The sequence below is a fragment of the Chelonia mydas genome, chromosome 9, assembly GCF_015237465.2.
Source record: "Chelonia mydas isolate rCheMyd1 chromosome 9, rCheMyd1.pri.v2, whole genome shotgun sequence".
NCBI lineage: Eukaryota > Metazoa > Chordata > Testudines > Cheloniidae > Chelonia > Chelonia mydas.
This window is the reverse complement of record NC_057855.1, coordinates 61,461,025-61,488,643: the sequence shown is the minus strand read 5'-3', so window position 1 is coordinate 61,488,643 and position 27,619 is coordinate 61,461,025. Positions and strand designations below refer to the sequence as shown.

Below are 27,619 nucleotides of genomic sequence, written 5' to 3'. Positions count from 1 at the left end.
GATCTCCAGACTCCACAGAGTCTCTGAGGGTAGGTGGGACCCGAATTTCAAATGGAAACATTTTTAATGCCCTTCCCCCACCACCCAAAAGGAGCAGAAAAGGGCAGGTCCTCTTTAAGATGTCTGATCCAGAGACGGGAATCCCTCTGATAGTTCAGAGATCTCTTTCCTTCCCACTGCCTCGTGCCCCCCATCTCTGTTCCTGTTTCCCCTGCCTCTTTCCCCTATTGATTGCAAGCACCAGCTGGAGGGCTCTGCCCCCGCAGGCAACCGCGTGCAGGCGCGACTCCTTTGCAAGGCCTGGCATGCAGAGGCAGCCCTGGATAGTGCTCGCAGCCTGGAGCGGCCGGGCTGGGTTGGGAAGCAGCAACTTGGTGTGTTTTTCCACAGCTGGCAGGTTGTGTCCAGGGTTATGGAGAGGTTGTGAGGCGGGTGTGTCCATAAGGCGGGGTGGCTCCACACCCCACATTTACCTCTTGCCTGATTTAGCCTAATCTGCCTCTGCTTGCATTCCCAAACCCCTCCCCTGGAGCGAGTGCACCCCACTGGGCCAGTGACGGGGCAGCTGCTGGATGGGTGGGACTTTGGGGGGAGAAGGGTGGTCTGGATGTTCGAGGGCAGGGTGAGGAGTCTGTGTGTCTGGGTTCAATTCCTGGCTCTGGTGTATAACCGTCTCTGCTCTGTGCCTCAGTTTCTCCCTCGGTGGAACTGGGACAGTGGTGCTTGCCCACAGTGCAGGGGTTTGTAAGGCTGAATTAACACTTGTGCAGAACCTTGAGGTGCTGGGATGGGAGTGGCTGAGGGAGAGGTGGGGTGTTGTTTCAGCCAGACCTGGGTGAGCGGGAAACCGTCCTGGCGAGGTGCTCCAGAGCTGGTGAGCGTCCTGATGTTTGGGTTTCCATGTGTGCTGACGCAGCATCGTGATGCTGACTAGGCCCTGGAGGGCAACGTTCAACCAGGCACTCATGCTAGTTTGGGGCTGGGGTGGGGGCTGGCCAGTCTTGTACTTTCCAGGGGATGGTAACCTGAAATCCCAAGACTTCCTCTGCTATCAAGCTGGTTGTAGCAGGCTGACAGCCCCTCACTTTGTTAGCAGGTGCGAATTCTGAGGGAGGTACTTCATGAACCCCCTCCCACTCTGGGTTACCATGGGAGAGAAGATCTAGGGGTGGGCTGAGCAGCCCTGAGAGAGGAAGCCTTGCAGCTGTGTCTGGGGAGCAGGCTAGAGCCGCATGCTGGTATCTTACTGTTGCTTTGACAAAGCCAAGCCCAGCAGGGGGCAGTGTGGACTCCACGCATGGCGTGGGCTGTGTTTGAGAGCAGGCTGGGAGGGAACGGGGCATAGACTGTCTCTGGTGGCTGTGTCCCATTCTCTGACTCTCCTTTCCCAGCATGCTTTTGGGGACCTTGCCGTGTGAATCATTACCTTGCCCTTGAAGTCTCTTGTGCCCCAGGGACTGGGGAGGGGGCGGGGCTCTTGTGACAGTAGCTGAGCTGCCCAGCTGGGCTAGGATTGTGGTTGCTGTTTGCCTCCCACAGCGTGGGGTGGTGGGGGGCGATGGGTTCTCAGCCCTGCCTCAAGAACCCTCCCCACTTTAATTCACACTAATCCCCACCCTTTATTCCCCTCCCTCGAGCCCTGTCAGCCCACCTAACACGCATTGCCTGGCTGGGGGATCTTCAGGGCCATGGCTCCTTTATCTCCTTGGGCAGCTGCCCTAGGAGTGGAGATAGCACCTCTCAGGGCTTGGGGATTGACCCCTGAGCTGTGTCTACATGGTGCTGTGTAGGCCCCGGGCTCATCCAGAAAGGAGTGTGGGTGTGGGTGAGGTGTCGGCATTTATCAAGCCCTAAACTGTAGGGGAAAATGACAGGAGTTTCAAGCCAAATTACCCATCCCTCTTCTAATCTAATGGGAAGGGCAGGCGCGGCTGGTGGGGGTGGGCGGTGGCTGGGTGGAGTGGCCTGTATGTAGATGAGTTAAGATGTGCTGCCATGACACCAACGCCAGTCCCCCCTCCCCCCTGCCTGCGGAAAAAGCTATAAAAAGAATGTATTTAAAGTGATACCATCATGATAAAAATTGGAGAGAGGGATTTTAAAACCTCCACCATGCCGTTCCCTCCATCTGCAGGAGCACAGGGCAGGCTGGCCGGCTTGTGTGCAGATCCCCAGCTTGCTCTATGCTGGGGTGGGAGTCAAAAGCCAGGCTGGTCAGTTCACTCTCTGCTCCCTGGTCTGTAGGTGATTTGGTTGTATGCAGATTGCCAGCATTGTAGGGGTTTCTCCCCCCTCCTCCCAAAGGACGTATATCTCCCCCCACCCCCCCCCGCTTTAATTCTCATGGCTGCGAGGATGTCTCGGTGTCCCAGAACGCCAGCCAGTTTGGGGATAGTCAATGTGGGACTAGTGGGAGCATTGTCCTACTGCATACAGGTCCCCCTGCCCTCTTTGGGCCTTCTGTCCTCTCAGGGCTAGGCTGCGCTTGGCCCCCAGTCTATCTCTCTGGAACACCCCATGCTGCTGTCCCTGGGGTTGGAGAGGGGCAGGGCAACACGAGCCATGGCAGCTTCTAACCACAGTGGGGATAAAACGCCTCCCTCTTTCCCTGCCTGCCCCTGAGGCCTGGCCCGGCTCCAGCTCCCAGCCCAGGCGCAGAAGGTGCTCGCTCCTGAGGGATTCTAGCCCCTTCCGGAGGTGCCATCTCAGCAGAGGCGGTTATGAACAACCCCCCGTGAGGGAGTGAGGCATGGATGGGGGGGGCCTGGCCCCCCTGAAGATGGGGGTTCCTAATAGCGGGGTCAGCCAGGTGGCTGGTTAGTGTGGCCCCTTATAGCGGGATGCTGGGAGGTGCATTGCAGCATGGTGTGGTGCCAGGGCAGGTGGAGAGAGGAGAGGCTGGGAAGGGTATGATGAGGCACAGCCCCTGCCCGCTCAGTGTGGCACTCTGTCCCTCTCCGGCTGGTGGCTGGGCCACATACAGAGGATGATGAGCCAACTGCAGTGTGGGTAGCAGAGCTGGGCCTTTTAGCTCAGGCAGTTGAGGCTCGTGCTGTAAGATGCAGAGGTGTCAGGTCTGGTCCCGGCTGCCAACAACCCATCGAGTGGTACCGCACTGCACTGGCATAGCTGGGCAGGCGGCACACTCTTTCTCACCCTGGTTTGCCATCCAGGTATTGAGCTCCCCCTTTTATTTGGGCACATTCTTTGTCTCCGTTTCCTGGCTCCCCACAGCCTCCGTTAACCCTTTGTACTGAGGATCAGGCTTTCCCAGCGCCCTGCAGGATTTTGTCTGAGCACCAGGTTCACTTGATCGGCAGTCCAAAAGGACAAAGCCTGCCTGTTCAGATTGGCTGCAGCCCTCCTTCCCAGCTGGATCCAGAGTAGCTAGGGCCAAAGTTCGGCTGGAACTGACTGACTTAATGCTGCTCTGATCTGAGCCTTGGGAAGGGAAACCTTGGGGCCAGATTGCGACTCTGTAGGCCCGTTCCCAGGTCTATCAGACAGTCCGATCAGAACCCTAGCTTTCTTTTTTTTTTAATTGTTTTCTAGCTCTCCTATTTGCAAAGTGAATCTTTAAAACCTGACCCTAGTGCAGAGGTGGGCAAACTTTTTGGCCCAAGGGCCGCATCTGGGTGGGGAAATAGCACGCAGGGCCATGAATGTAGGGCTGGGGCAGGGGTTTGGGGTGTGGGAAGGGGTGCGGTGTGCAGGAAGGGACTCAGGGAAAGGGGTTGGGGCAGAGGAGGGGTGCAGGTGTATGATGGGGATCAGGGAAGGGGGTTGGAGTACAGGAGGAGGTGCACAGTGTGGGAGGGGGCTCAGGGTAGTGGTGCAGGGAGGGGTGCAAGGTGCAGCAGGGGGCTAAGGGCACTGGGAAGGGGTGTGACGGAGCTCAGGGCAGGGGGTTGGGGTGCAGAGTGCGGCAGGGGGCTCAGGGCAGGGGGTGCAGGGTGCAGGAGGGGTGCGGGGTGTGTCAGGGGGTTGGGGTGCAGGAGGGTGTGGGGTGCGGCAGGGGGCTCGGGGCAGGGGGTTGGGGTGCAGGCAGGGGGCTCAAGGCAGGAAGTTGGGGTGTTGGGTGCAGGAGGGGTTCGGGCTCCGGCCCAGCGCCGCTTACCTGGAGCGGCTCCGGGGTGGCAGCGGTGCGCACCGGGGCCAGGGCAGACTCCCTGCCTGCTGGCCCAGAACCCCGCGCCGCTCCAGGAAGCAGCCGGCACCACGTCCCTGTGGCCCCTGGGGGAAGGGGGGAAGAGAGCTCCACACGCTGCCCTTGCCTGTGGGTACCTCCCTCCACAGCTCTCATTGGCCGCGGTTCCCCATTCCCGGCCAATGCGAGCTTTGCGGAGCCCTCTGGCCCCCTCCCCCAGGGGCTGCAGGGCCATGGTGCCCACCGCTTCTGGGAGCAGCGCGGGGCCCGCAGCACCACAGGGGTGGCAATCCCATGGGCCGATCCAAAGCCCTGAGGGCCAGATACAGCCCTAGTGTAATTGGCAAAGTGATGTCTGCCTGAATCTGCAGAGAGTCTGGCACAATTACTCTTGCCATTGGGGGGGAGAAAGTAACGGACGCACTGACCTCTGCCTGAACCTGCAGACAGCCTCCAACCAAGGGTGGAGGCACAGTCACTAGAACCAGGGAAGAAGCCATCTGCCCCCTGAGCAGTCTGGGCACCTGCCATCAGAGGCGCCATCTTTCTAAGTTGCAAGGGGGTGCTTGACCCACCCGCTCCACCCCTGTCCCCAACCTCCCCACCTTGCCTCTCCCCGCCCTTGCTCCTCCTCCCCCACCCAGTGCTTCCTGCATGCCGCAGAACAGCTGATCACGGCCGAGGGGAGGCACTGGGGGAGGGGCTGCCAGTGGGTGCCTGCCATTCTCTGAGATTTAAGCGAAACGCTGTTAAGCGAATCCAATTTCCCCATAAGAATTAATGTAAATAGAGGGGGTTAAGTTCCTGGGAATTTTTTTTTTTTTGCCAGACAAAAGACATGATCTACATATACAGTACAGAGTAGCAGCCGTGTTAGTCTGTATTCGCAAAAAGAAAAGGAGTACTTGTGGCACCTCGATGAAGTGAGCTGTAGCTCACGAAAGCTTATGCTCAAATAAATCTTAGTCTCTAAGGTGCCCCAAGTACTCCTTTTCTATATACAGTACAAGTTTTAAATAATTTTAAACAAACAGTTTAATACTGTACTCACCAATGATGATTGTGAAGCTTGGTTGAGGCAGGGCCTTAGCGGTGTCGGGGTGCAGGGGCTTGGGGTGCGTTTCAGCCAGGGAGCGGGGTCGAGGCGTGGGGCCTTGCCCCTTCTGCCCGCCCGGCGCTTCTGCCGGGGAGCAGGCTTGGGAGCTTGCCCGCTCTCCGGCTGGAATGCCAGGTGGGTGGAGTGGGGCAAGCCCCCACGCCCCAACCCCGCTCCACAGCAGGAGTGCCGGGTGGGCAGGCGGAGCAGGGCCAGCCAAAAAAACCTTATAATGGAACATTGCATGACTTTAAACGAGTATGTTCTCTAATAGATCAGCAACCTAATAACAAAACAGTGTTAACCGGGATGTCTTTAAGTGAGGAGTTACTGTAGAATCTTCTAAATGTGAAACCAAGTGTAAACTGATGGCAGTGGTGTCTTCATGAGTCTGCAGACAGCCTGAAGCAGTAACCCAGAGGGGAGAATTCCCCTGCCTCCAGTAATTGTAGTTGGGATGTTAACTCTGGAACCTAATTATGTAAATTTAGTGCACGCATTAATTGCTGATCATTTTAGCAATGGACAGGAGTGGGCGTGAAGCCTGGAATGGAGTAGGGGAGGAGATGGAATTGGGAGTTGCTGCAGGGAGGGAAATGAAGAGGGAAGAACCAAGGTGATCAAAAGATGGGGAAGAGGGAGAGAAACAGAGAAAGGAGCATGGGGACGGGGGGAAGAAAAGGAACTCAGGGCAGAAACAGCAGTTCTCTTAAAGTTGGGGGCTGATTCTTACTGAGTGTACTGACTGAGAATAAATTATTGAACAAATAATAACACTAAGAGCTAAAGATTTGGTTACTACATGGAGGTGTATTCTACTCTTAATCTTTGAGCAAACCGCCCCCAAACATCAGTGATTTCTAAGGGTTTATCTATAGGAGGAAACTGACCAGAATACCTCTTCTGGAATAGCTCCCCATGGGGACAGTCTGTTCCCCATGTATAAATGACTGTATCCAGAATAATTACTCTGCTTTGGAAGTGTACGAACTATATTCTGGAATAAAGTGACTCCCTTGAGAACTATTCCACAATAACTCTTCAGGTCAGTTCCCCCATGTAGACAAGCCCTCAGGTGTTTAGGGCAGGATTTGGAAGGGGGATTAGCCAGCACATGTTAACAGCCCAAATGCAACCCCAAAGTTAGGTCTTGTAAAAACAAGTTGTTTCAGTACTGACCATCACTAGAAATATCTCTGTGACTTAGTTTCTAAACATTCAGATGGCCACTTATTGAAAACAATAAAAATTGAGGTCTTGCAGCAGTCTAGTGTGTAGCAAGGTGAACCTGACTAGCTTATTTTCATTGCCGGGGCTGCTTGAACTGCAAGACTTAAACCAACTGTCTAAATATTGGAGCCACAAGGTCGGGGAGGCAATATCTTCAGATGGACCAATTTCTGTTGGTGAGAGAGACAGACGTTGGTCCAGTCAAAGATATTACCTCTCCCACCTTGTCTCTCTAATATCCTGGGACGAACATGGCTACACCAATGTTACAAAGTAGACTCCTTAGTTTGCTATAATCTAAAGTGGCATTAATTCCACATATAAGGAGATGTTTTAATAAAATAAGTCACCAAATTCTGCCTTCTGTTACTTCTTAGCGGCCTGGTTCTGGCAGGATCGAGGACGGAGTCTCTTTGTTTTGTTGGATGATGATCTTATTTTTGTAACTGTGGCCCAGATGCTCAGCTACTCTAAATTGGTGCTAGCTGACTTCAAGGGCGCAATGCTCCTTTACCCCAGGGGAGGATCTGGCCTAATGAAGGCTCTGTTGGGGTGTGCTGGGGGGTGTTAGTTGTGCCAAGGTTGCCTCTTACACCTATCTTCTTCCCTCCCTGGCACTAACTAAAATCGAAGATATAAAGGGCATCCCTTGGTGGTGTGTGAGGGGGGTTTTGCTTGGGGAGGAGGGAGGGGGAGGCTGAGCTGGGAGGAAATTCCTGCAGAAGGTGTGGACGTGTAAGAGGCAGGGTGTGTCTCCTTTCTGCAGAGCACAGCCCAGCCCGGCTCTCATGAAATCTGTGAGGGCTGCCCAGATATCTGCAGCTCCCAGCTGTGCCCGGGAATAGAGGCGAGGCCCCAATGGAGCCAGGAGGGGAGTCAGATGGCTGCTTTCCCACGGCTCGGTCCCCTGTGCTGGAATGGCTTGAGGCTGGCGCCCGCCCCTCCACACAGGGAGCCTTTGACTCTTTTGGGGGAGAGGGAGGGGCCGTCGCCGCAGGCATTGGAGCAGCTTCGTTGCCCGATTTCCCCACCTCCTCCCAGGGAGGGGATGGGCGGGGGTGGGCAGGGAGGAAGCCAGGGAGCGGCTCTGCAGAGCAGGCAGGGCGGTTACAGCCCAACAATCTGATTACTAGACTGTATCCAATTAATTCTCAGCCATTTACAGACATTTTTACCCAGCGCCCCCCTCTAATCCAATTAGATTTTGCCAATTACTGGAGGTGTTTGGCCTGGAGCAAATCAAGAGCCTCCCTCTAACGTGAAGGCTAATGGAGGGGTGCTGGGGCGAACCTCAGGGGCCCAGATGCTCAGTCTGGGCATCTGACTTTGAAGTTAGGTGCCTAAATACCTGAGGATCTGGGCCTGGCTCCCAAGGGCTGTAGTTAGATGGGGGTCTTGTTACAGTTGTTCATATCCCAGGTGCCCCCTTGACTGGCCCTGCCCTGTGACCCAACTGCACTGAGTCCTGGTTGCTGCTGGCATCTCTGGTTCCTGCTCCATTTTCCCCTGCATCTCTAGCCCTTGCTCCATGTTTCTGTGACTCATGCCTGCTCCCCCTGTGCCCGTGAGGCCTGACCCCACTCCATTCCCCTGTGATGGCTCTGCTCCGTTTCTGAAGGCCGGGGGCTGCTGGTTCTCCAGGGAGAGAATTTCCTACCCTCTCAGCTCAATCTCATTTCATTTAAGTCACGGCAGTTTCTGGCCTCCACAGGATGAGGGGGGCCCACCCCAGGCAGGGAGCCAGGGCAGAACAGCCATGTTCTGCTGCTTTCCTTGGCTGCAGGGGCCCCGCAGCAGGGTGTGCGTTGGGGTGGGAGGCATAGGGCAATAGGCCGGATCCAGCTTGCGAGCAGCGCGACCCACCCACGCCCTGGGCTGTGCGGATGGTGTTGTGGGGGATGACCCAGGGGCCTCTCCAAAGAAGTATTCGGTTTGGGGATGCAGAGCTGAAACTACAGCCAGGATGAGGGGAAAAGCATTCATTTACTGTACTAAAGACAGCCAGTAATGGAGGGCAGGCGGGCGCCTTCCCATTGTGTGGCTCCCTTTTACCTCTAATAAATACAGTTCCCCAATGCTCCAGACTCGATCCTGATCCCCTCCAGCCCCGCAGCAAGGGGCAGGAACCCCGCTGGCAATGGAGGTAAGGCAGCATGTGACTAGACCTGGGCCCTAGGTCTCACCACCTGTCTGGGGCCATTACTCTTTCTAAGGAGAAGCTGCGTTTGTCTTCTCTGATATAGACCCACCAGGCTGTGCTACAAGGGAGGTGGCTGCTGGCTACAGCCGTGAAAACATCAGTTCCTGCTGGGACTCTAGGAGCGCCAGCATGGGCAAGCCCAGTCTGTGCTCGGAGGCCACTGTAGAATAGAGTCTGGCAGCTCAGACACGGCTCTCCCAGCCCGTGCTGGAGGAGATCACGTTCGAAGCCTTCTGGTGCCAAGGAGGCTCCTTCCTGTGCCGATCTCGGTCCTTTCCTCCTAGGCTTTCACCATGTTTTAGTGAGGCAGGTTAGTGGTGTTGTTTTTTTTTTTTTTTTTGTCCTGATGTTCTAGATTTGCGGGGTGGGGGTGGGGGAGACGCTGGGACTGAGTGGGGAAGCGACTTGCCTGAGGTCACACTGAGAGTTGTTTGCAGAGCAGGAAGTAGGACCCAGGTGTCCTGGATCCCGGTGCCTGGCTCTAACGAGCTTGGTTTTGGCTGTAGGATGGTCATGGCCTGGGGAGTCCTGGCAGATGACGGCTTACCTGAAATCTACCTGTGCTGAAGTTGTGCTTGATGGTGAAAAGTGGCCTTTTGGCTTCCTTGAACAGACCCTTTGTGCTAATGGGGCATACAAAAGCCGTGGGAGACTGTGGCAGATTGGCGTCAGTAAGGCAGGCAGAGCTTAGCGCTTGGTCTAGCTGCCGTGAAGTGGGGTTATTTCCTGCCCGCACCTCTGTGTCTGGATTACCCCTTCCAACTAGGAACGCAGTCACCAGCAGTGCAGAGGGATAAGAGGTGGGGGTGAGGAAGATTTACTGATCCTCCGGTGAAAATGGGGACTTTGGAAAGCAGGAGTTTTTCATTGCGAAGACCCTTCCAGGCCTCCTCCATCATCAAACAGCAAAAGACGCAGGGGGTTGGTCTCCAGTGTTGTCCTGTGTCTTTTGGAGGCCATTGAGGAGTTTGCAGTACCACTGTGAGCCATTTAAAAAAAAAAAAAAAAGTCCATGCCCTTTTTGAGAAGCTTGATGGAAAGAACCATCTTTGCCCCACTGCCACCTGGGGTAGCTAACAGCTGAGCAGCCCTGGTTGAGCTGAGCATGGGGGAGCTTGCTACACCAGCCACGGGATAAAGGATCTGGATGCCGACTAGCTTAGCCAGTGACTGCTTAGCCATATTCTCTCCTTCCAGCCCGCTCTCCTCCTGGACCTGCCAGTGGAAACTGCCTGGGATCCAGGCTCGACAGACTTTTCCGTGAGCAGCGAGTCAGGCTGGGCCCGAGCTGGCTCAGCCGGGTGCGATGGGGTGGGGGCGGGCGTTTGGCTGCAGGAGGGGTTCCCCACTGAAGGGGTGGGTAGTGGCAGTGGTGGGGTTGCTGATGGAAACTTAGCCTTTTGAGAGGCAGCACAGATGCCCAGCAAAGAGAGGGAGGAAGGGGTTGGTTTTGACTGCCACTGAACCCCGGAGAAAATGAGTCTTTTGTTTGCTGTTGCTGTAACTGCTGAGTGCTCACCCGATCCCCACTCTCTGCTGGAGTCACAAGAGCAACTCCGCAGTCTTAGAGCAGGAGTCAGAGGAAGTTCAACCGGATTTCATCCCTAAGCGGAAATGCAGCCAGCGAGGCGCCCAGAGCCCTGCGTGATGGCCCTAGTGCCATGGTGTTTGTAAGGTCTGCGCTTCAGGGGGCAGGGATTGTAGGGGAGGGATAGCTCAGTGGTTTGAGCATTGGCCTGCTAAACCCAGGGTTGTGAATTCAATCCTTGAGGGGGCCATTTAGGGATCTGACCTGAAAAATTGGGGATTGACCCTGCTTTGAGCAGGGGGTTGGACTAGATGACCTCCTGAGGTCCCTTCCAACTCTGATATTCTATGTGCGGCAGCAGGGGCTGGCACCCCCCCAGCGGCTGGAGGCCCTCCAGGGTAATGCTGCCCTGGGAGGTGCAGGGAGCTCAGCTTGGCTCGTCAGTGTAAGAAGTTACAGAGCAGCATCTCTGACGTAGGCTGAACAAATAAAGGGGGTCTAATGCCTGCCCTCTGCCTCCATGGGGGAAACCCGCTTGGAGCCTCTGTCCGGCTCGCTATCCATTCTCCCTGCGGTCAGGGAGAGGGCAGCCATGAAGGCAGCTGTTCCCCGACCCTCACGCGCTGCCATGGCTCAGCTTCCATCTCTCCGGCTCTGCACTGAGCTGGGCAAAAGGAACAGAGCAGCCCTCTTTCCATCCAGTGGGAGGGCCTGGCTCTCCTCCCTGGGCCCCGGTGTAAATCAGGAGTGACTCCACTGTTTACCAGTGCAGTTTTAGTACAGGTGTAAACTCCCCAGGAGATCAATATCAGGCCTCTGCACAAAAGCCCAGGCAGAGGCTGTGCTGCACATTAACCCTAGTGCCGCCCTCACTCCCTGCTCCAAACTGCTAGTCCCCTCCCCCTACACCCATCCTGCCTCCTGCTGTTTAACCCTTTCTCTTCTCTCTGGACAATAGCCCCAGCCCCTTGGACCGGACCAGCCCAGCCCCGCCCCTCCTCACAATTGTAGGTTCTCTCCCACTGTCCCTCGCCAGACCATCCCCCGCAGCTATTCAGTTCCCTAGCTGCCAGGCCCTCCTTACAGCCCCCTGGGTAAAAGCCTGAGCAGCCCCTCCCCCCAGGCCTGACAAAAATGCTGCCAGGTGGGGCCCAGCTGGAAATCCAGCAGCAGGGGGAGGGATCCTAGATGAGAGATAAAGCACCCCAACCGGTGGCTGTCAATGAGGACAAGGCTGGTGGCGAGGGGGGGGAAGGGGGATGTGCTGAGACTCTCCCCTTCTGGAGGAAGAGCCCACAGGTGCTGGGAGCGGAGGGGCAGGGAGTCTGAGGTCGCGGGAAAAGACTGGGCTGTGGAGGAGAGGAAGAATGGCCTGGCCTCCTGGCAATAAGCAAAGGAGGGATGAGAGGGGCTGCCACATAAGAAGTGATGCCTTGGCAGGGCACTGCTGCTCCCATGGCAGTGTGCTTCCCCCACCCCCGGTTGGTTTTATAGTTCATGTGCTATTAAGGCACCCCATGGTGTCTTGGAGCCAGTCTCTGCAGCCTCTTCCTGAAAGGCGGGTTTAAGGCCAGGAGTGTTTCACTCTCCCCTCTGAAGTTTGCCCTGGAAACAGGAGCGGAATGTAGGCTGTCCCTTAGGGCTTGTCCACATGGGATGTTATAGTGGTGTGAAGTAAGGTGTGAATTTCAACTCCTGTAGTCAGACCAGTCTAACCCCCGTGTGGACACTCTCATTATCAGGGTCACCTTTTTCTGGTTTCACTTAAACCCTTCCAAAGCAACAGAGGCTAACCTGGAAAAAGGCCCCTCTGATACCACCTGGTATCCACAAGGGGGTGGGGGGTGTCATGCTGATGTATAACTAGAACGGTCTACTTAGACGGGTATAACTCCTGCAGACAAACCTATACACTAGCAAATTGTATAGCTTTAACTATCCTGGGGTATAGTGCACTCAAGGAGCTTAGAGCCCACTTGGCCTGGCCTCTTGGAGTGGGGCAATAGATGTTGAGTAGTCCTACACACAACCTTAAGGCCTGGCCTACACTTAACCCCCCACCCCCCAATGGAAGAATGCTACCATTGTTCAGGGAGGTGGTGTTCCTACAGCAGTGCAAACACCCTATCTGGTGTTGGAAGCATCTACACTGAATGAGGGAGGCAACCTAGTGACAGAGGATGTGGAAAAAACTAATATACTCAATGCTTTTTTTGCCTCTGTCTTCACGAACAAGGTCAGCTCCCAGACTGCTGCACTGGGCAGCACAGCATGGGGAGGAGGTGACCAGCCCTCTGTGGAGAAAGAAGTGGTTCGGGACTATTTAGAAAAGCTGGATGAGCACAAGTCCATGGGGCCGGATGCGCTGCATCCGAGAGTGCTAAAGGAGTTGGTGGATGTGATTGCAGAGCCATTGGCCGTTATCTATGAAAACTCATGGCGATCGGGGGAAATCCTAGATGACTGGAAAAAGGCTAATGTAGTGCCCATCTTTAAAAAAGGGAAGGAGGAGGATCCTGGGAACTACAGGCCAGTCAGCCTCACCTGAGTCCCTGGAAAAATCATGGAGCAGGTCCTCAAGGAATCAATTCTGAAGCACTTAGAGGAGAGGAAAGTGATCAGGAACAGTCAGCATGGATTCACCAAGGGCAAGTCATGCCTGACTAATCTAATTGCCTTCTATGACGAGATAACTGTGGATGAGGGGAAAGCGGCGGACGTGTTGTTCCTTGACTTTAGCAAAGCTTTTGACACTGTCTCCCACAGTATTCTTGCCAGCAAGTTAAAGAAGTATGAGCTGGATGAATGGACTATAAGGTGGATAGAAAGTTGGCTAGATTGTCAGGCTCAACGGGTAGTGATCAATGGTTCCATGTCTAGTTGGCAGCTGGTATCAAGTGGAGTGCCCCAAGGGTCGGTCCTGGGGCCGGTTTTGTTCAATATCTTCATAAATGATCTGAAGGATGGTGTGGATTGCACCCTCAGCAAGTTTACAGATGACACTAAACTGGGAGGAGAGGTAGAAAGGCTGGAGGGTAGGGATAGGATACAGAGGGCCCTAGACAAATTGGAGGATTGGACCAAAAGAAATCTGATGAGGTTCAACAAGGACAAGTGCAGAGTCCTGCACTTAGGACGAAAGAATCCCATGCACCACTACAGACTAGGGACCAAATGGCTCGGCAGCAGTTCTGCAGAAAAGGACCTAGGGGTTACAGTGGACGAGAAGCTGGATATGAGTCAACAGTGTGCCCTTGTTGCCAAGAAGGCCAATGGCATTTTGGGATGTATAAGTAGGGGCATTGCCAGCAGATCGAGGGATGTGATCGTTCCCCTCTATTTGACATTGGTGAGGCCTCATCTGGAGTACTGTGTCCAGTTTTGGGCCCCACACTACAAGAAGGATGTGGAAAAATTGGAAAGCGTCCAGCGGAGGGCAACAAAAATTATTAGGGACTGGAACACATGACTTATGAGGAGAGGCTGAGGGAACTGGGATTGTTTAGTCTGCGGAAGAGAAGAATGAGGGGGGATTTGATAGCTGCTTTCAACTACCTGAAAGGGGGTTCCAAAGAGGATGGCTCTAGACTGTTCTCAGTGGTAGCAGATGACAGAACAAGGAGTAATGGTCTCAAGTTGCAGTTGGGGAGGTTTAGGTTGGATATTAGGAAAATCTTTTTCACTAGGAGGGTGGTGAAACACTGGAATGGGTTACCTAGGGAGGTGGTGGAATCTCCTTCCTTTGAAGTTTTTAAGGTCAGGCTTGACAAAGCTCTGGCTGGAATGATTTAGTTGGGGATTCGTCCTGCTTTGAGCAGGGGCTTGGACTAGATGACCTCCTGAGGTCCCTTCCAACCCTGATATTCTGTGATTCTATTATTCTATACACGCTAGGGGGTTATGCTGGTGTAGGTATGCCTACGTAGCTGTGCTGGTATAGTCTCCGTAGCGTAGACATATCCTGAAATATAGGGCAGGCATCTCCCAGTGCTCTGGAGTAATGAGTGAGGTGTAAGGTCACTGTAATGACCAGAGCCGTGACTCACTGCTCAGCAATAGCACCCACATGGTTCTGGTCTTGAGCACTGAGGGATGATTACCCCATCCCATTCAGAAGGGCCTTTCCTGTTGGACATCAGCCACCTGGGCAGACAGAAAAGCCCTTGGATTAACATCTAGATAGGTAGGTTACGTGTCACACCCTTAGCATTCTAAGCTGTCTGATTTGCATGTTGTTTTGCCTTGTTCCCTTACTTTAATTGATCATAATCCTTTGAGCTATTGACTAGGTGGCAATCGAGGAGGACAATGGAGGTGCCTCCCTATGGGGTAATACCCATTTTGCATCCCATGATGCAGCACCTTTGGCAAAGAAATCCACTCTGCTGGGGTGCAGGGGGTCGGGGTCCGTGTCAGGCAGCATGTAGGGCTGGCCCATGCTGAGTTAAAGCAGGGGTCACCCCTGTAATGCTACAGCCAGTGTGGACCCGAGGACAGATACAACCTCTGTGGGCCTGTGCCCTTGTGTAAGGTTATCCCAGAGGGTGTGGTTGGCAGTGTTTTTCCTGTGGGCTGTTTTTTCCGTTGGGTACAGGATGCCGCTCTGAGGCGGTGGGGAGTGGCTGGCAGAAGGGTGGGCAGTGATGTCCTTGGCTTGTTGGCTGAAAATTGCTCAGGGGACTGAGCAGTGCTGGGGGTGGTGGTGGTGGAAAACAGAGGCAACAAAAGGAAACAAAGGCAGGCCACCCAAAGGAGGCACATGGGTGCTGGAGGTGCAGGCCAATGTCTCTGGGGGGGCGGGATGTGGTTGAGCGTGTCCGGCTGTTTTGCACACTGCCAGGGATGCTCCCCGTGGCACTGCCAGTCTTACGCTGTCTATCAGCAGCAGGCTCCTCTCTAGCTAGCCTTATCGGGCCCAGCTGGCTGGAAAGCTCTAATGGCCCAGAGCAAAAGGGCATGTTAAAGGGGACGTTTTCACCAGTGCAGCCCTGCATGGGGTAGGGGGTGATGGGCTGGATTAGGACTGTGTGCGCTGGCCTAGAAAGAGAGTTGGGGAGCTGTTCTAAACATGGCGCCACCAGCTAAGGATGCCATACGCATCATAAAGTAGGTGGCTAAACTGGATCTAAAAGTGGGGTCATCAATAGGCAGACCGCTGGCTAAATCCAGACTGCCAGATGCTTTTGAATGTACCCTGAAATCTATTTACTACTTACTATCATTATTTTTGTATTGTTATTGTTTTCTCTGGAGTCTGGACCTTGACAAAAAATAATTGACTACCCCCGATCTAAAACCACTACTCTAACTTAGGCCCTTTGTATGGGTTTGATGCCATTTGGGCTCCTGGGCTAGCGGCAGGTGAGCAGGGGATCCCTGATGCCGCTGTAGATGGGGAGTGCATGCAGGCATGGCTGCCTTGGAAAGCTGTTTGTAACACTAATGAACACAGCCTCAGGGACGATTCCCCACAAAGGCCCTTTGCCTGGCTGGTGGGATGTATGGATGTTATAGGCTCCCCTCATTAAGTGGCCAGGCCTCCTCCCTTTAGTCCCCATAGATGGGCACACAAAGTAAGCCCAGCATGAAGCTAATGAACCTCCCCCAAAAGAGGAATGTGCTTTCATCCCTTTCAGCGCTCTCCCCACTCCTACCCCCGCCTAGGGGACAGGAGACCAGGAGGGATGGGGCTTGGCAAGGACCGGATTGGCTGGGGCTGGGGGGGTGCAGGAAGTGGGTGTGCCTGTGGCTCAGCGGGAGCAGGATGGAAATTGGCCACTGACCTCAAGCAAAGGTGAGGGTGGGGAGCTCCTGCTGCCAGGGCCCGTCCCCCTTCCCCGCTGTGCGGAGGGGCAAGAGAGCAACTGGAATGTGCCCTGCTCTGTACAGTGGGAGATGCTGTTGCAGGGGGGTGGGAGGATCTCTGCTTGGGCAGAGCAGATATTAGAAAGTTCAAACAAGCCTACTCCATGCCAGAGTCCTTGGGGAGCACTCGGCCCAGCACAGACGAGGTCCAGGCATCTTTACCCTTAGATGCACTGCCAGCAACAGAGGTGGCATGGTGGTAAGAGCACCGATGCCCTATCTCTGCTAGAGCTTCCTGCTGGGCGAGCTGCAGTCCTGGGAGGCTTCACTACAGCCTGAGAACACATGTCGGAGGGAAAGTTACTCTGATGATGTGCTCTGAGGGTCCCAGCCATGTGAGGGTCTCAAAGCACGTTGCCAAGGAAGGGTCACAAGTGTCACTGTCCCATTTTACAGATGAGGGAAGCTGAGACATGGGGAGGGCCTGGGGTTAGAACCCCAGTGATTCTGCTTCTTTATTAAGAGTGATATGGAGCCCGTCAAGAAGATGTCTTAATGGGCCAGCTGTTATAGGATCAGACTCCCTTGGGGTGTTTCCTATTGATTGATGTGATTTTAGTCTCTGCACAGGAGTATTTACTTACTCCGATTTATTTAAAACATGCCGCTCCGTGGCTCTCAGTGCATGTCCAGGCATATTTCCCAGCCTGAGTGGGATGCATTGCAGCTTGTGGTTCGAGCTGTGGCTCCCCAGAGCTGAGATAGCAGGGAGGATGCAGGTTGGGAGTGAGGGCCAGGAGCAGAGCTGTGTAAGGGCACAGTGCTGGGATAGCAGGGGCTGCAGGATGCCAGTTACTCGGCTGATGGCCCAACTTCAGCAATGGGTTAGGGCTAAGATGGCAGGAGGGTTTGCTGGGGATCCCCCTCTGTAGCCTTAAGCCCCTCTTGGATGTGTTTGGGTCTCCTGCAGGAGACGTAGATGAAGCAGCCTCAACTTGGCAGGGAACCCCAGCCGCAGACATCTCAGCACTTCATGGGCCAAGACTATAATGCAGGACAGGGATTCGGCCCCAAGCCCTTCCTTGGGTGTGGGCTGTTTAAGGGCCACAGCAGCTGGTGTCAGTGACTCTTCATCTCAGCATAGTCTGGTCTTGCGCCCCTTGCTTGCGGTTGTGGGGGAGGGAATGGTGTGTATGAAATGAGCTCCACTTGTGGTTGCGTGTGAGATGTGCCTGTGTCCATTCCCAGGAGGGTGTGGCAGGGCAGGGAGGGGAATACGCCCAGTCGCAGGTGTGGATGAGGACATGCCTAGAGCTTTCAATGTGCACACGCCCATTTACGGGGCGGGACGGGGTCAGAGAGTGCCCATTCAAGGGGGGATGGGAGCTCTGCAGAGCAGAGAAGCTGACCGCACCCATTTGCTGGGGAAGAGGGTGGGGCTACGGGCATGCTAGGAGTTCCCTCATGATTAGTCTGGAGACCCTCAGAAGGGCTCTGTTTGTGTGCAGGTGAATTCCCTCCCCCGTGTCTCTCCAGGGACTCTGATGGGCTCTCACAGGAATGAAGTGGGCCCAATCATGGGAAAGTGTTGGGGCATAGATGGCTCATGGTAGCTGTGCCTGACCTAAACTCAGCTGAGCCACGTCAAGGCCTTTTGTCTTTAGGAAACTAGATAACTTTCAATCTAGGATCAGTCCGCTTACCTGTGGCTGAGGGAAGGAGGCATCCGTGATCTAAATAGCTTAATCCTACATAAACCAGAGCAAATCTGCTTTCCCTGCATATCGAGGCAGCTCCAAGCCTTTGGGTTGGGTTCCTGGTGCCCCACAAAATCATGGAGATGATCATGTGTCTAAAGCCTGAAGTGGCCAAGGTCTCCCAGCCCTTTTCAGAGCTCCCCTGTGGCAGCCTGTGGACAGTAGGACTTTGGGGCAGTCTGATGAGAGCCCTGGTCCATGGTGACCACTGACCTACTCGGCTGCCTTGGCCATCAGGGCTGGTGGATGGGGGCACCCAGTGAGTCTTGAGTGCAGGGTGCCAGGAGTAGAATTTGGAGTGGGGATTTTCACACACCCATCAGAAGCTTTGGAATTCCCCCTTAGCCCAGCCTCGCCATGGTACAGGAGGTGGGGTTGCTGCCCGAACCAGTTTCTCCCTGCCAGCTCGGCTGGCAAGGCATTGAAATAGATCCGAAATACGTCTGAGGACAGAATGCAGTCATTGTGCTGGCCTCGGCGGCAATTGGTGCTCTTGGCATTGGTGGAATGATGGCATTGGTTGCCTGGTAACCTGGGGTGGCACTGTCTGCATGGCGGTGCTGTCTTTGCCCGTTCAAGTCACCTGCTCTAGAAGGTTTCACCTCCAGGGCGGAGCCATCGCTAAGCGTCGTCCCCGGGAGCGCATGGCAGCAGGCTGGTGACGTGGAGCGGTCGTTGGTTTGGGAATGGGCATTGCCACATGGGCCAGCATTTTGTAGTTAAAGGGATCACAAGGGAACAGAGAGACCTGTCAGTGGGAGGTGGTGCCCACTGCATCCTTGGATCTGATTTTATCCCTCGCAGCTCAATGCCTCCTGAGACTGCCCGCTTCTACTCCCCATATGGCTGGCCCTGGCTGTCTGCCAAGAGAAGCAGACAGAGGTGTGTTGTGTGGCCTCTCTATTGGAGCCCTAGTTGCCCAGCTGGCAGAATAAGCAAGGAATGGAGCTTCAGCCCCCCCTTCCCCACCCACCCCAACCTCTCATGTCAGCAGCTATGGGATTTATTTCTCTTTGTCACTAGAGATGGGCCCCCAACCAAACCCGCTGCTTCCAAAGGCCCCAGGCTTCTCAGCTGGCCCTTCGCCCTCCAGCAGCCTGGCCCTGGATCGGGGAGGCCAGGACCATAGGGCTGGTTTGGATGCTGCTGCAGCCATTGCCAATCGCATAGCTCCAGCCCCGTGCTGTGCCCTTTGTGGGCCCAGCGCGGCCCTGGCCCAGCCCAGTGGTGCCTGGTTCCGCAGGAGGCGGCTGTCGGGGCTGCGGTGGCGTTCCAGGCTGGAGCCGCTGCGCCAGCCCTGGTGACGTGGGTGAATAGCGGTGCCGGGGGAACACAGGCTCTTCTCTATTCTGCCTTCCCCCACCCCAAGCCTCCTGCCCAGCTGGAGCTCCAGAGGGTTTTGTTTGTTCAGCTTGGGAGCTGGGAGGGTGGAGTCAGGGAGGCCTTTCGTTCCCCTGCCTCGCCCACCCCACAGCCAGGGCAGGGCTCGGCTGGAGCCAGCCTGGGCTGGAGAAATAGCCCTGTCAGCAGCAGCAGCCAGGGCCCCCCAGTGCAGTGTCTGGCTCCACACCTCTCAGCTGCTCTGCGTTAGGCCACGCTTGGTTTAACCCTTGCCTACCACCCCCAACTGCCTCTCTCAGCCCTGCGGGAGGGGCAGATGCTGCCTTTGGAACCAAGTAGCTGAGCCGGCCTCTGGCCAGGGTGGCATGGCAGGGGTTAACACTAGGTAGCAGCAGGGGCGCTGGAGCCTGGGAGAGTGGGGGTGGAGCAGGGTGGGGGCGTTATGAGGGTATGTGCTTTGGGGAGAGGTCCATGTATGCAGGTGGTAAGCGGGGGAATAGTCCCGCTATTGTGGGGAACTTTCCTGGCTTCTGCACTACCCTGGTGAAGTGGGCTAGCGAAAGGATCCGAGTCCTTGCTCCCACTTCCTTTACCCAGTGGCCTCCCTGCCCTTGAGGACTCCCCTTCCACTCTCCTGCCTGGAAGAGTCCTCGTAACCCTGACAAGGCTGGGCCCAGGATTCCTGGGGGGCTTGACCCCCAAACCTGCTGTGGTCACCTAGGACACCTAGGGTGTCCCCACTCCGGGGTACTCTCTCTGCACTGGGCACTTCTCTGACCCACTGACCATTACATACAAGTTAAAGCAAATGCAAGTTATTTAATCAACAATTAATTTTAAAAAGAATAAGGAATAATGAGAAAGGTTAAAGGAAACACATCAACCCGCTCTGTGGCAGGGAACATCACAAACAGTGTCTCTGCAATGTCAGGGCAGTTCAGTGTCTGTTCCTTGTAAGTCCCAGGCCTTCTTCTCAGGCCCTGGCTGTGCTGCAGGGATGCTGTGGGTTGGACACTTGGTCTGGTGGTGGTCACACGCTCTCAGGCTCTAAGTGGTAGGACCCTTCTTCCCAGTGTTGCCCCCACCCTGTCGGGGTTACAATCCAAGCCTGGCCTGCAGAGCCTCTTGGCTGAGGCTGGGCCCGCTGCCCAGGGTCCCCCTCGGTCTTCCCAGCTGCTCACCGCTCCCAACTCCAGACTGTTCCAGCCCCAGCTGCCCCACTCTGTCTCTGCACTGCTGCTGCTCTGCCTCCAGCTCCCCGGGCTGCTTCTTTGGCCCCTCTGGCTCTGGTTGCTGCAGCTCCGCTCCCAGGACAGGTCTGATCTGCAGGCTGCTTCTGGGACTCTGCTCCCAGCACTGACCTGCTTCCTGGGCTGCTTTTCTGGCCCCTCTGGCTCTGGTTGCTGCAGCTCTGCTGCCAGGGCAAGTCTGCTCTCTCTGGGCTGTGCCTTTGGCTTTGGGGCTGCAGCTCTGCTCCCAGGACAGGGTCTGCTCTCTCTGGGCTGCTTTTCTGGTCCCTCTGGATCTGGCACAGCTCTGCTCCCCAGCTTAGCTTGGGCCCCTGCTTTCTCCTTAGCTCAGCCCCACTCTGTCTGACCCAGGCAAATCCAGCTCACATGGAGGACGGGACCTCCCTGGCCTCCTGACTCCCTGATTAGCCTACCCACCCTGTCATTCAGGCTGACCTGGAGCATTGGCCTCTCCCTGTTGTTCCTGGGAGCTGTCAGTCTCAGGGTCCTGATTCCCCATCGACCCTGCCCCCTTTTTAGTACTGGGAGCTAGCAACTAAAACACCCCCACTGAATGTTAGTAAGGGGGCAACAGTCCCCTTACACAGGTGCAGTGAGAGAATGTGGAATAGAAGTGCAGTGAGGTGCCAGGGGAATATCAGCATGGGGATAGGTGTAGGGGGTGGGTCAGTGCAATGCGGGATGTTGAAGGGAGGTGCAATGGGGTGTTGGGGGTTTAGCATGGTGCTGTGGTAGGCGGGGTGTCGGTGCAGTGGGGGGTTTGTAGGGAGATGCAATGGGGTGTCTCGGCGGGTTCAGTGTGGTGCTGTTGTAGGGGGTGTGTCAGTGCAGTGGGGGGTGTTGGTGTTGGGGGTTCAGAATGGTGCTGTTGTAGTGGGGGTGTCAGTGCAAAGAGGGCATTGCAAGTAGGTGGAATGGGGAGTCGAGAGTTCAGAGTGGTGGTGTAGGGGGTGCGTCAGTGCATTGAGGGGGTTGTAATTAGGTGCAGTGGGGTGTCTCAGGAGCGTTCGGCCTAGGGAGGTGTGTGGGGTGGGGGGGGCATTGTCTTTTCTACAGCTTCCGAGCTTATATCTGTTTTGGGGTGTGATCACCTCCAGATGTAGCTTGTGTCCACACACGTACTTGCTGTCCCAGTTTCCAACCAACCCCTTATCCCCCTTGTCAGCTGCCTCAGCTTGGCATATCCTTGGCTTCCAGCTTGGCCCACTGTCCATTTGTGCTGGAGACAGAACCCTCTAACGGGTACCTGTGCCAGCAGCTCGGCTCTTCCTCCCTCCCTGCTGTGTGCACTAGGCACCCCAGGGGTGCTCTGCGGGCATGGGGAGAGAGCGGCCCAGACTTTCCCAGCATGCCCTGTTGTCCGCACAGCTCAGCCATGGGTGCCAGGCAGAAGCAGCTCTCTCAAGTGGTGCGTGTCGCAGTTGGGTCGAAGGAGCGTCGCCAGCTGGCTGCTGAAACACTGTTGTGCTTGTAGCACAGGCAGGCCCGAAAATCTGGCTGATTTGGGTGGTCTGGGCAGTAGCCTGGGGCCGCTGACTCTCGGCTGGGAGGCAGGCTGCGTGCCCAACGGGTTGGCATAAGCTGTCTGCTCCGCTGAGGCAGGCAGCTCCAGCTGTTTGATTTTAAGACACTCTGCAGTCCTGCCTCTTAAGAAGCTTCCTTGGTGTAAGTCAATTAGAAATGGTGCTGGCTCAGTGATGTCACTATTGGGCCCTCTCCCCTGCCCCAGGCTTCAGGGAAGGGTGGACTGGGGGGAGTTCCCTCATCACCCCATCCCACAGGGAGCCCTGAAGGGTCCTGCCTTTTGGGGTCTGACCCAGGGCGCAGTTAAAGGGGAGGGTGCGCATGTGTGAATCTCTCTCTTGCCCTGTTCAGGCCTGGTGTGCATGGCCTGCATGTGGCTGGAAGGGAGGGTTGGGGGGTGTCACAGGCCACCCCCAACTTAGCACAAGCCCTGTCGGGAATCTCCTAGCCAGACGTGCATTGGGCTGCCTTTCTGCTGGGAGGGGAGGCTGCAGACCTACAGGTTCCTTCCCTTCCCTGCGGGAGAGCATGCAGCAGATCTATCTCTTTTAAGGGGAGCCTTTGATTAGCCCCCCCGTCAGTCCCCTCCCCCGTCTGTCCCCTTGCGGGGAGCACACCATGACCTCCCCGTCCTTGCTGGATCTCGTGCGCTCGCCGTTGCCATGGCGAGCATTGTGTCTAAATATTGCAACCAGTTGTCAGGCTGCCTTTCCCTGCCTGCCCCTTCCTGGCTTCCAAAGCGCCGGGCGCTCGCTGGCGGAACGACCCGCTTTGCTGCGGCTTCTGCGTGGGTGCCAAGGGATGGAGGCTGGGGGAAGGAGCCGAACGCTGCCCGGCGAGGCGTCCCCACCTGGGGACAGGCGAACTGGCACGCTTTGGCGGCAGGGGAGGAGCCGACAGCCGCAGGCTTGGCTTGGCACTCAGCCCCTCCCTTCCCTCCCCTCTCTGCAGCCCGTCCCTTTTAAGGAGCTCCACCCAGGGTCAGGCCAGGGTGGAGCTGTCAGACTATTCACACCTCACAGCCCAGGGCTGGCAGGCTAGACACACCAGCAGCAGGCAGCTCTTTATTCAGAGAGAGACTCCTCTGTGGAGGAGCAGAGCTCTCTGACTGCTTCGCGGTTGTGCATCTCCATGGAAGGCTGAAGGCTTGGGCCTGTGCAGACCCCGACGTGAACGTGTATCAATAACAAGGTGCCGCCATTGGCCACATCTCTCCCTTTTTTGTTTTGTTCTTTTTTAATTCCCCTTCCGCGTTCTTCTGTTCACCCAAGAGGCGTGTGGGGAAGAGACTTGGCTGAGGATCTAGGGACCTCGACAGTGTGCTAAGTTGCCAGGTGTACAGGCCGGAGGAGGTGAGGGAGAACGGGGGACCCACCCTGACCGCCAACTGGCAGAGCCCTGGGTTTTGCAGGGGGACCCCGACTGCACCCACACGGGCTGGTATCCCACCTCCTTTGCCTGCTCCCGGCCGCCAGGAACAGGAGCGTCGTGCAGACCTCGCGCGTGGTGAGGGGCAGCTGTTCGGAGCCCGGCTCAGGAGCATGATCCTCCCCGCAGACAGCATGAGCGCCGTGCAGTACCGGAGGAGCCCACCGCGCGCCGGCTGGGCGGTAAGTGGCTGGCTGCTTTTCTGGTGGGGAGCTGGGATGCTCCCCTTGGGGCAGGCTGCAATGCTGGGGTGGCATTTTCCACTCTTGTACTCCAGGGCTGCATGGTGTAGGCGAGCTACTTTCTGGGGGGGGGTCGGGATATCTCCCCAAGCCCTCACGGGGTACATCCCCGATCCCGCCCTTCTCCTTTTTAACAGCCGTTCTCACCCCCCAATTCACACATGCACCAGTCCTGGGCATGGCCCCAGTTCCCCCTCTCCCACTCTGCCATAGCAGCCCTGGAGAGGAGGGGGCACCTACTGGGCCTTAAAGCCATGGGATGGTTGCTCAGCCCTGGAGGGCTCTGAGTCCCCGGTCCCCTTTGGACTCCGAGGGCGGGCGGGTGTGTGCAGAGAGGGGGATGGGTGTGTGCCTGTCTCCTCCCCCAAAGCTGGTGCATGGGAGGCCAAAGCAGAAAGAGCTCCAGCGGGCTGCAAGGCCAGAGGCAGCAGGGTGCACTGCCCCTTTAAGAGGGGGCTGGGACATGGGGGACCTTTAGGGAGCAGATGGGAGAACAATTTGTGGCGTGTGCACTGCTCCTTTAAGGAGGGGAGGAGGAGGAAGGTGTGCCGTACCCACTCGCCTCCCCTGCTCTTTAAGAGCCTGATGCCCTCAGCCGACACTGGGTGGCAGCAGCAGGAGGGAGGACTGGCGGGGAGAAGGGGTGTTTGGGCTGTATTCCAGGTTTCGTTATGGTCCAGGATACGCACACACCTCCCTCTGCAGGGGTCCCCCAGTGTGGATGGGAGGTTTGCCTCACGTGGTTATTGTTGCATTCAACATCACGCAGTGGGGGATCTGCTCCCCATCAGGGTGCTGCCACTGCCCCTTTGTCTCTTTTCCTTTCCCTTGCCCTCTCCTGTTTTCCCCTCTGCATTTCCTTCCCTGCAGCAGCTCCCAGCTCCCACCTCTGGAGGGCACCATTCCCCCCACCCCCATTTTCTGTTCCATCTGGCAGTGGAATAGTGAATATTAACGTAGAAGTGTTGTCATTAGGCCTTAAAGATGACACCCCAGTGAGATTAGTACGGGGCAGGGCTGTTCACCCCTTGGAGTTATTGTTTAAGGCTGTCTGCAGACTCAGGCAGACCTTGTGCCTTTACTTTACATTTGGGCCCCATTTTATTTCTGCAGCCAGGAGGGCTAGAAACATACTTTAAATGAATGCCACAATTCTGCACAGCCTGAATATGCATCATGCGGGCCACACCAATACTTCATGAGGGCTGGATCTAGCCTGCGGGGCTGCATGTTGGTTGCCCCTGGTGTAGAAAGAGTCAGGGACCTCCCTGCTGCTAAAGCCCTTGGGAAGGAGGGGATAAAAGAGTGTTTCTTTCTCCTGAGTGATGCCTCTAACTGCTCCCAAGAAGCCCTTGTCCGTGCTGCCCCCCAGCCAGACAGGCCAGTCTGGGGAGCCCTGGGAAGGGCCCCACTGGGAGGATACACAAGCAATGCTGGGCTGTTATGTCCCGTCTGTTGTCACTTGTGAGATCATTGAGGATGAGGACAAGGCGAGTGGAATGATCTGGGGTGCCCCTCTGGGACTGGCCATGTGTGAAGTCTTCCGACTTCAGATCTCTCCTCCGCACCAGAGCCCTTCTGGGCTCCGCGCTGAGTCCCCAGCTCCCCCAGAAGCCATCCCCAGCTGCTTTGAGTCCCAAAGAAAGTGTGTCCTTGGCTATGGTTTGGTCAGGGATGGGACTGGGGTCTCTCTCCCCATGGTCACTAGAGTTTGTCCTGTTCTGGTTAGGAGGGACGGAGATCCATCACCAGCTGGTGGGAAATGGGACCAGGTGTTCCCAGCTGGCAGCAGTGGTGGAGCCCAGGTGGGTGCAGGTGGAACTCTGCCTGCCCCTGGGGCAGTGCTGTCTCTCTAGGTCAGAACTTCAGCCAGGGCTGGTATATGGGAAGGCTGAACTGTCTGTGTGCTGGGGAGACATGGAGGGCTCAAGGCTCCAGCGTTGTCACTGAAAGCCTGCCAGGCCTTTCCCATGCCCTCTCCCCAGTTTATCACCTGGCGATCGCCAGGAAAGCTGAGCCTGCTGTGGAGCCGAATGGTTGGTCAGTGCAAAGTTGTTCCCCAAGGCAGAATCCTGAGCCCTTTGCATTCTCGGAACTACTCCTAATGCTGAATGTCATCCCAATGTGGCCTCCACAGCTTCTCCACCAGAACTCGGACAGCACCTGATTACATGGAAACGCAATGTCAGGACAGTGCTAAGAGGACAAGATGAAAATAAACTTGCCTTAAAGCAGTGGGTGCAGCTGTTTGGATACATTTCCCCCCCCCCCCCCCGCCCCCTTTTGTGTTCATCTCTTCTCTGGGGGCCAGGAGCTTTGCATTCATTAGTAACCAAATCTCCCCATGTTGCCTGCAACCACTGCTGTTCCAATCTCTCCAGGTTCCCATATGCACTTCCCCCTCCACTTGTGGTGTCCTCTGCAAATCTGGTAATGGCTGAGTCAAGGAAAACCAGACAAAGAAATCCATAGGGATCTTGAGGCTCTGAGTTCAGCTGATCCGGGACCCCCCAAGTGTCTTTGGCTGGGCTACTAAGAACTAGCAGGAAGCTTCAGGGCTTGAGGACGGAGAAGCTTCCTCTGTAGCTAACAGTGCTGCCCTTTAAATGATCATCCCTGCGCCGTCCGAATTCCAAGGCCATTGAGGGGAATGGGGCAGTTCACAGCTCTCAGAGCTATTGTCTCAGGCTCTCCACAGACATAGGGCATGTCCACACTTAAACCACTGCCCTGCTGTAGACACTCCCAGCAGGAAAGATGGCGGTAGCCTAGTGCTGTCTACACTGGGGTAACTGTGGTGTGGATTTTACACACTCCTGAGTGATGTAGTTGTGCCCACCCAATTTTCTAGTGTAGACCAGGCCTGTGCTAACTCGACTCAAACCAGGTGTAAACTGATTGAACTGTGCCCACATTAGGCGGATGCCGTGGTTAGGCTACACTTGATTAATCAAAAGGAGTACTTGTGGCACCTTAGAGATTAACCAATTTATTTGAGCATAAGCTTTCGTGAGCTACAGCTCACTTCATCGGATGCATAAAGTGGAAAATGTAGTGAGGATGTTTTATACACACAGACTATGAAAAAATGGGTGTTTATCACTTCAAAAGATTTTCTCTCCCCCCACCCCACTCTCCTGCTGGTAAAAGCCATTTTTTCATGGTCTGTGTGTATAAAACATCCTCACTGCATTTTCCACTTTATGCATCCGATGAAGAGAGCTGTAGCTCATGAAAGCTTATGCTCAAATAAATTGGTTAAGTCTCTAAGATGCCACAAGTACTCCTTTTCTTTTTGCGAATACAGACTAACACGGCTGCTACTCTGAAACTTGATTAATCAGTGCAGCCTTTGCTGTCTAGACAAGGCCTTACTTACTTTCGTGCAAACTGAAATTCTGGAGCATCAGATGAAAACTTGGCAGAGATACTGGGATGGTCAGTCCAACCCCAGAGTTACAAATCCCATCATACTAACCCTAATATGGGGATTTATTCCAGTTTTGCTAACCATAGCTACATAGTGGCTCCCTACATTTCCCCTGCTGTTTCAATTGGATATGGGATTGTAGGGTAATTGCTAGGATCATCTGGGTAGATTTTACTTAACTCCCTGCCATTGCAGGGGCCTTGGCATTGGTGCACATTGGTCCCTCCTGTTTTCTGCCCATGGGCTGCAGTACTTCGGCTGAATTCTGGGTGTTGGGCTTGACGTGATATATAGCGGGTCAGACTGGATGATCTGACGCGCTCTGTTCTGGCACTTCCTGTCCTGAACTCTTGTGGAATGTTGCTGTTGAACAGTGGCCACGTTTCACTCCAGTGGTGGCTGCATCTCTATGTGGAAGGGCCCTTGGGGATGAGCACTACAGAAATGTAAGCTTCTGTGGCTTTGAGTGTGATTGCTGAATCTCTGCTGGATGCCAGCGAGAGGGAACGTGGGGAATGAGGCTGTTGCAGGCGGTGCGAATCCTATGTCTGATAGGGTCTTATGGGGTGCAGTATGTCAATGGAGCTCCTATGTTTGTTTTTTCCCCCTTGGTGCTGTCTGTGTGTGGGGGTTTGTGAGGG

At 55.5% G+C, this 27,619-nt stretch overlaps 1 protein-coding gene across 6 annotated transcripts in view; it reads left to right on the top strand.

The window, feature by feature from the left end:
* KLF8 (Kruppel like factor 8) overlaps window positions 1-27,619 on the top strand; it is a 94,265-nt gene that overhangs the window by 37,838 nt on the left and 28,808 nt on the right. Inside the window, exon 1 of one of the 6 annotated variants that reach the window (XM_007063947.4) lies at window positions 22,849-23,488. The exons of 4 other annotated variants lie outside the window; for them this stretch is intronic. In XM_007063947.4, coding sequence (XP_007064009.1) covers window positions 23,420-23,488 — 69 coding nt within the window. In that variant the 5' untranslated portion in view covers window positions 22,849-23,419. Of the gene's footprint in view, window positions 1-22,848; window positions 23,489-27,619 lie in introns of those variants that run through there. One more of the 6 variants, XR_005226652.2, reaches the window with a different exon arrangement.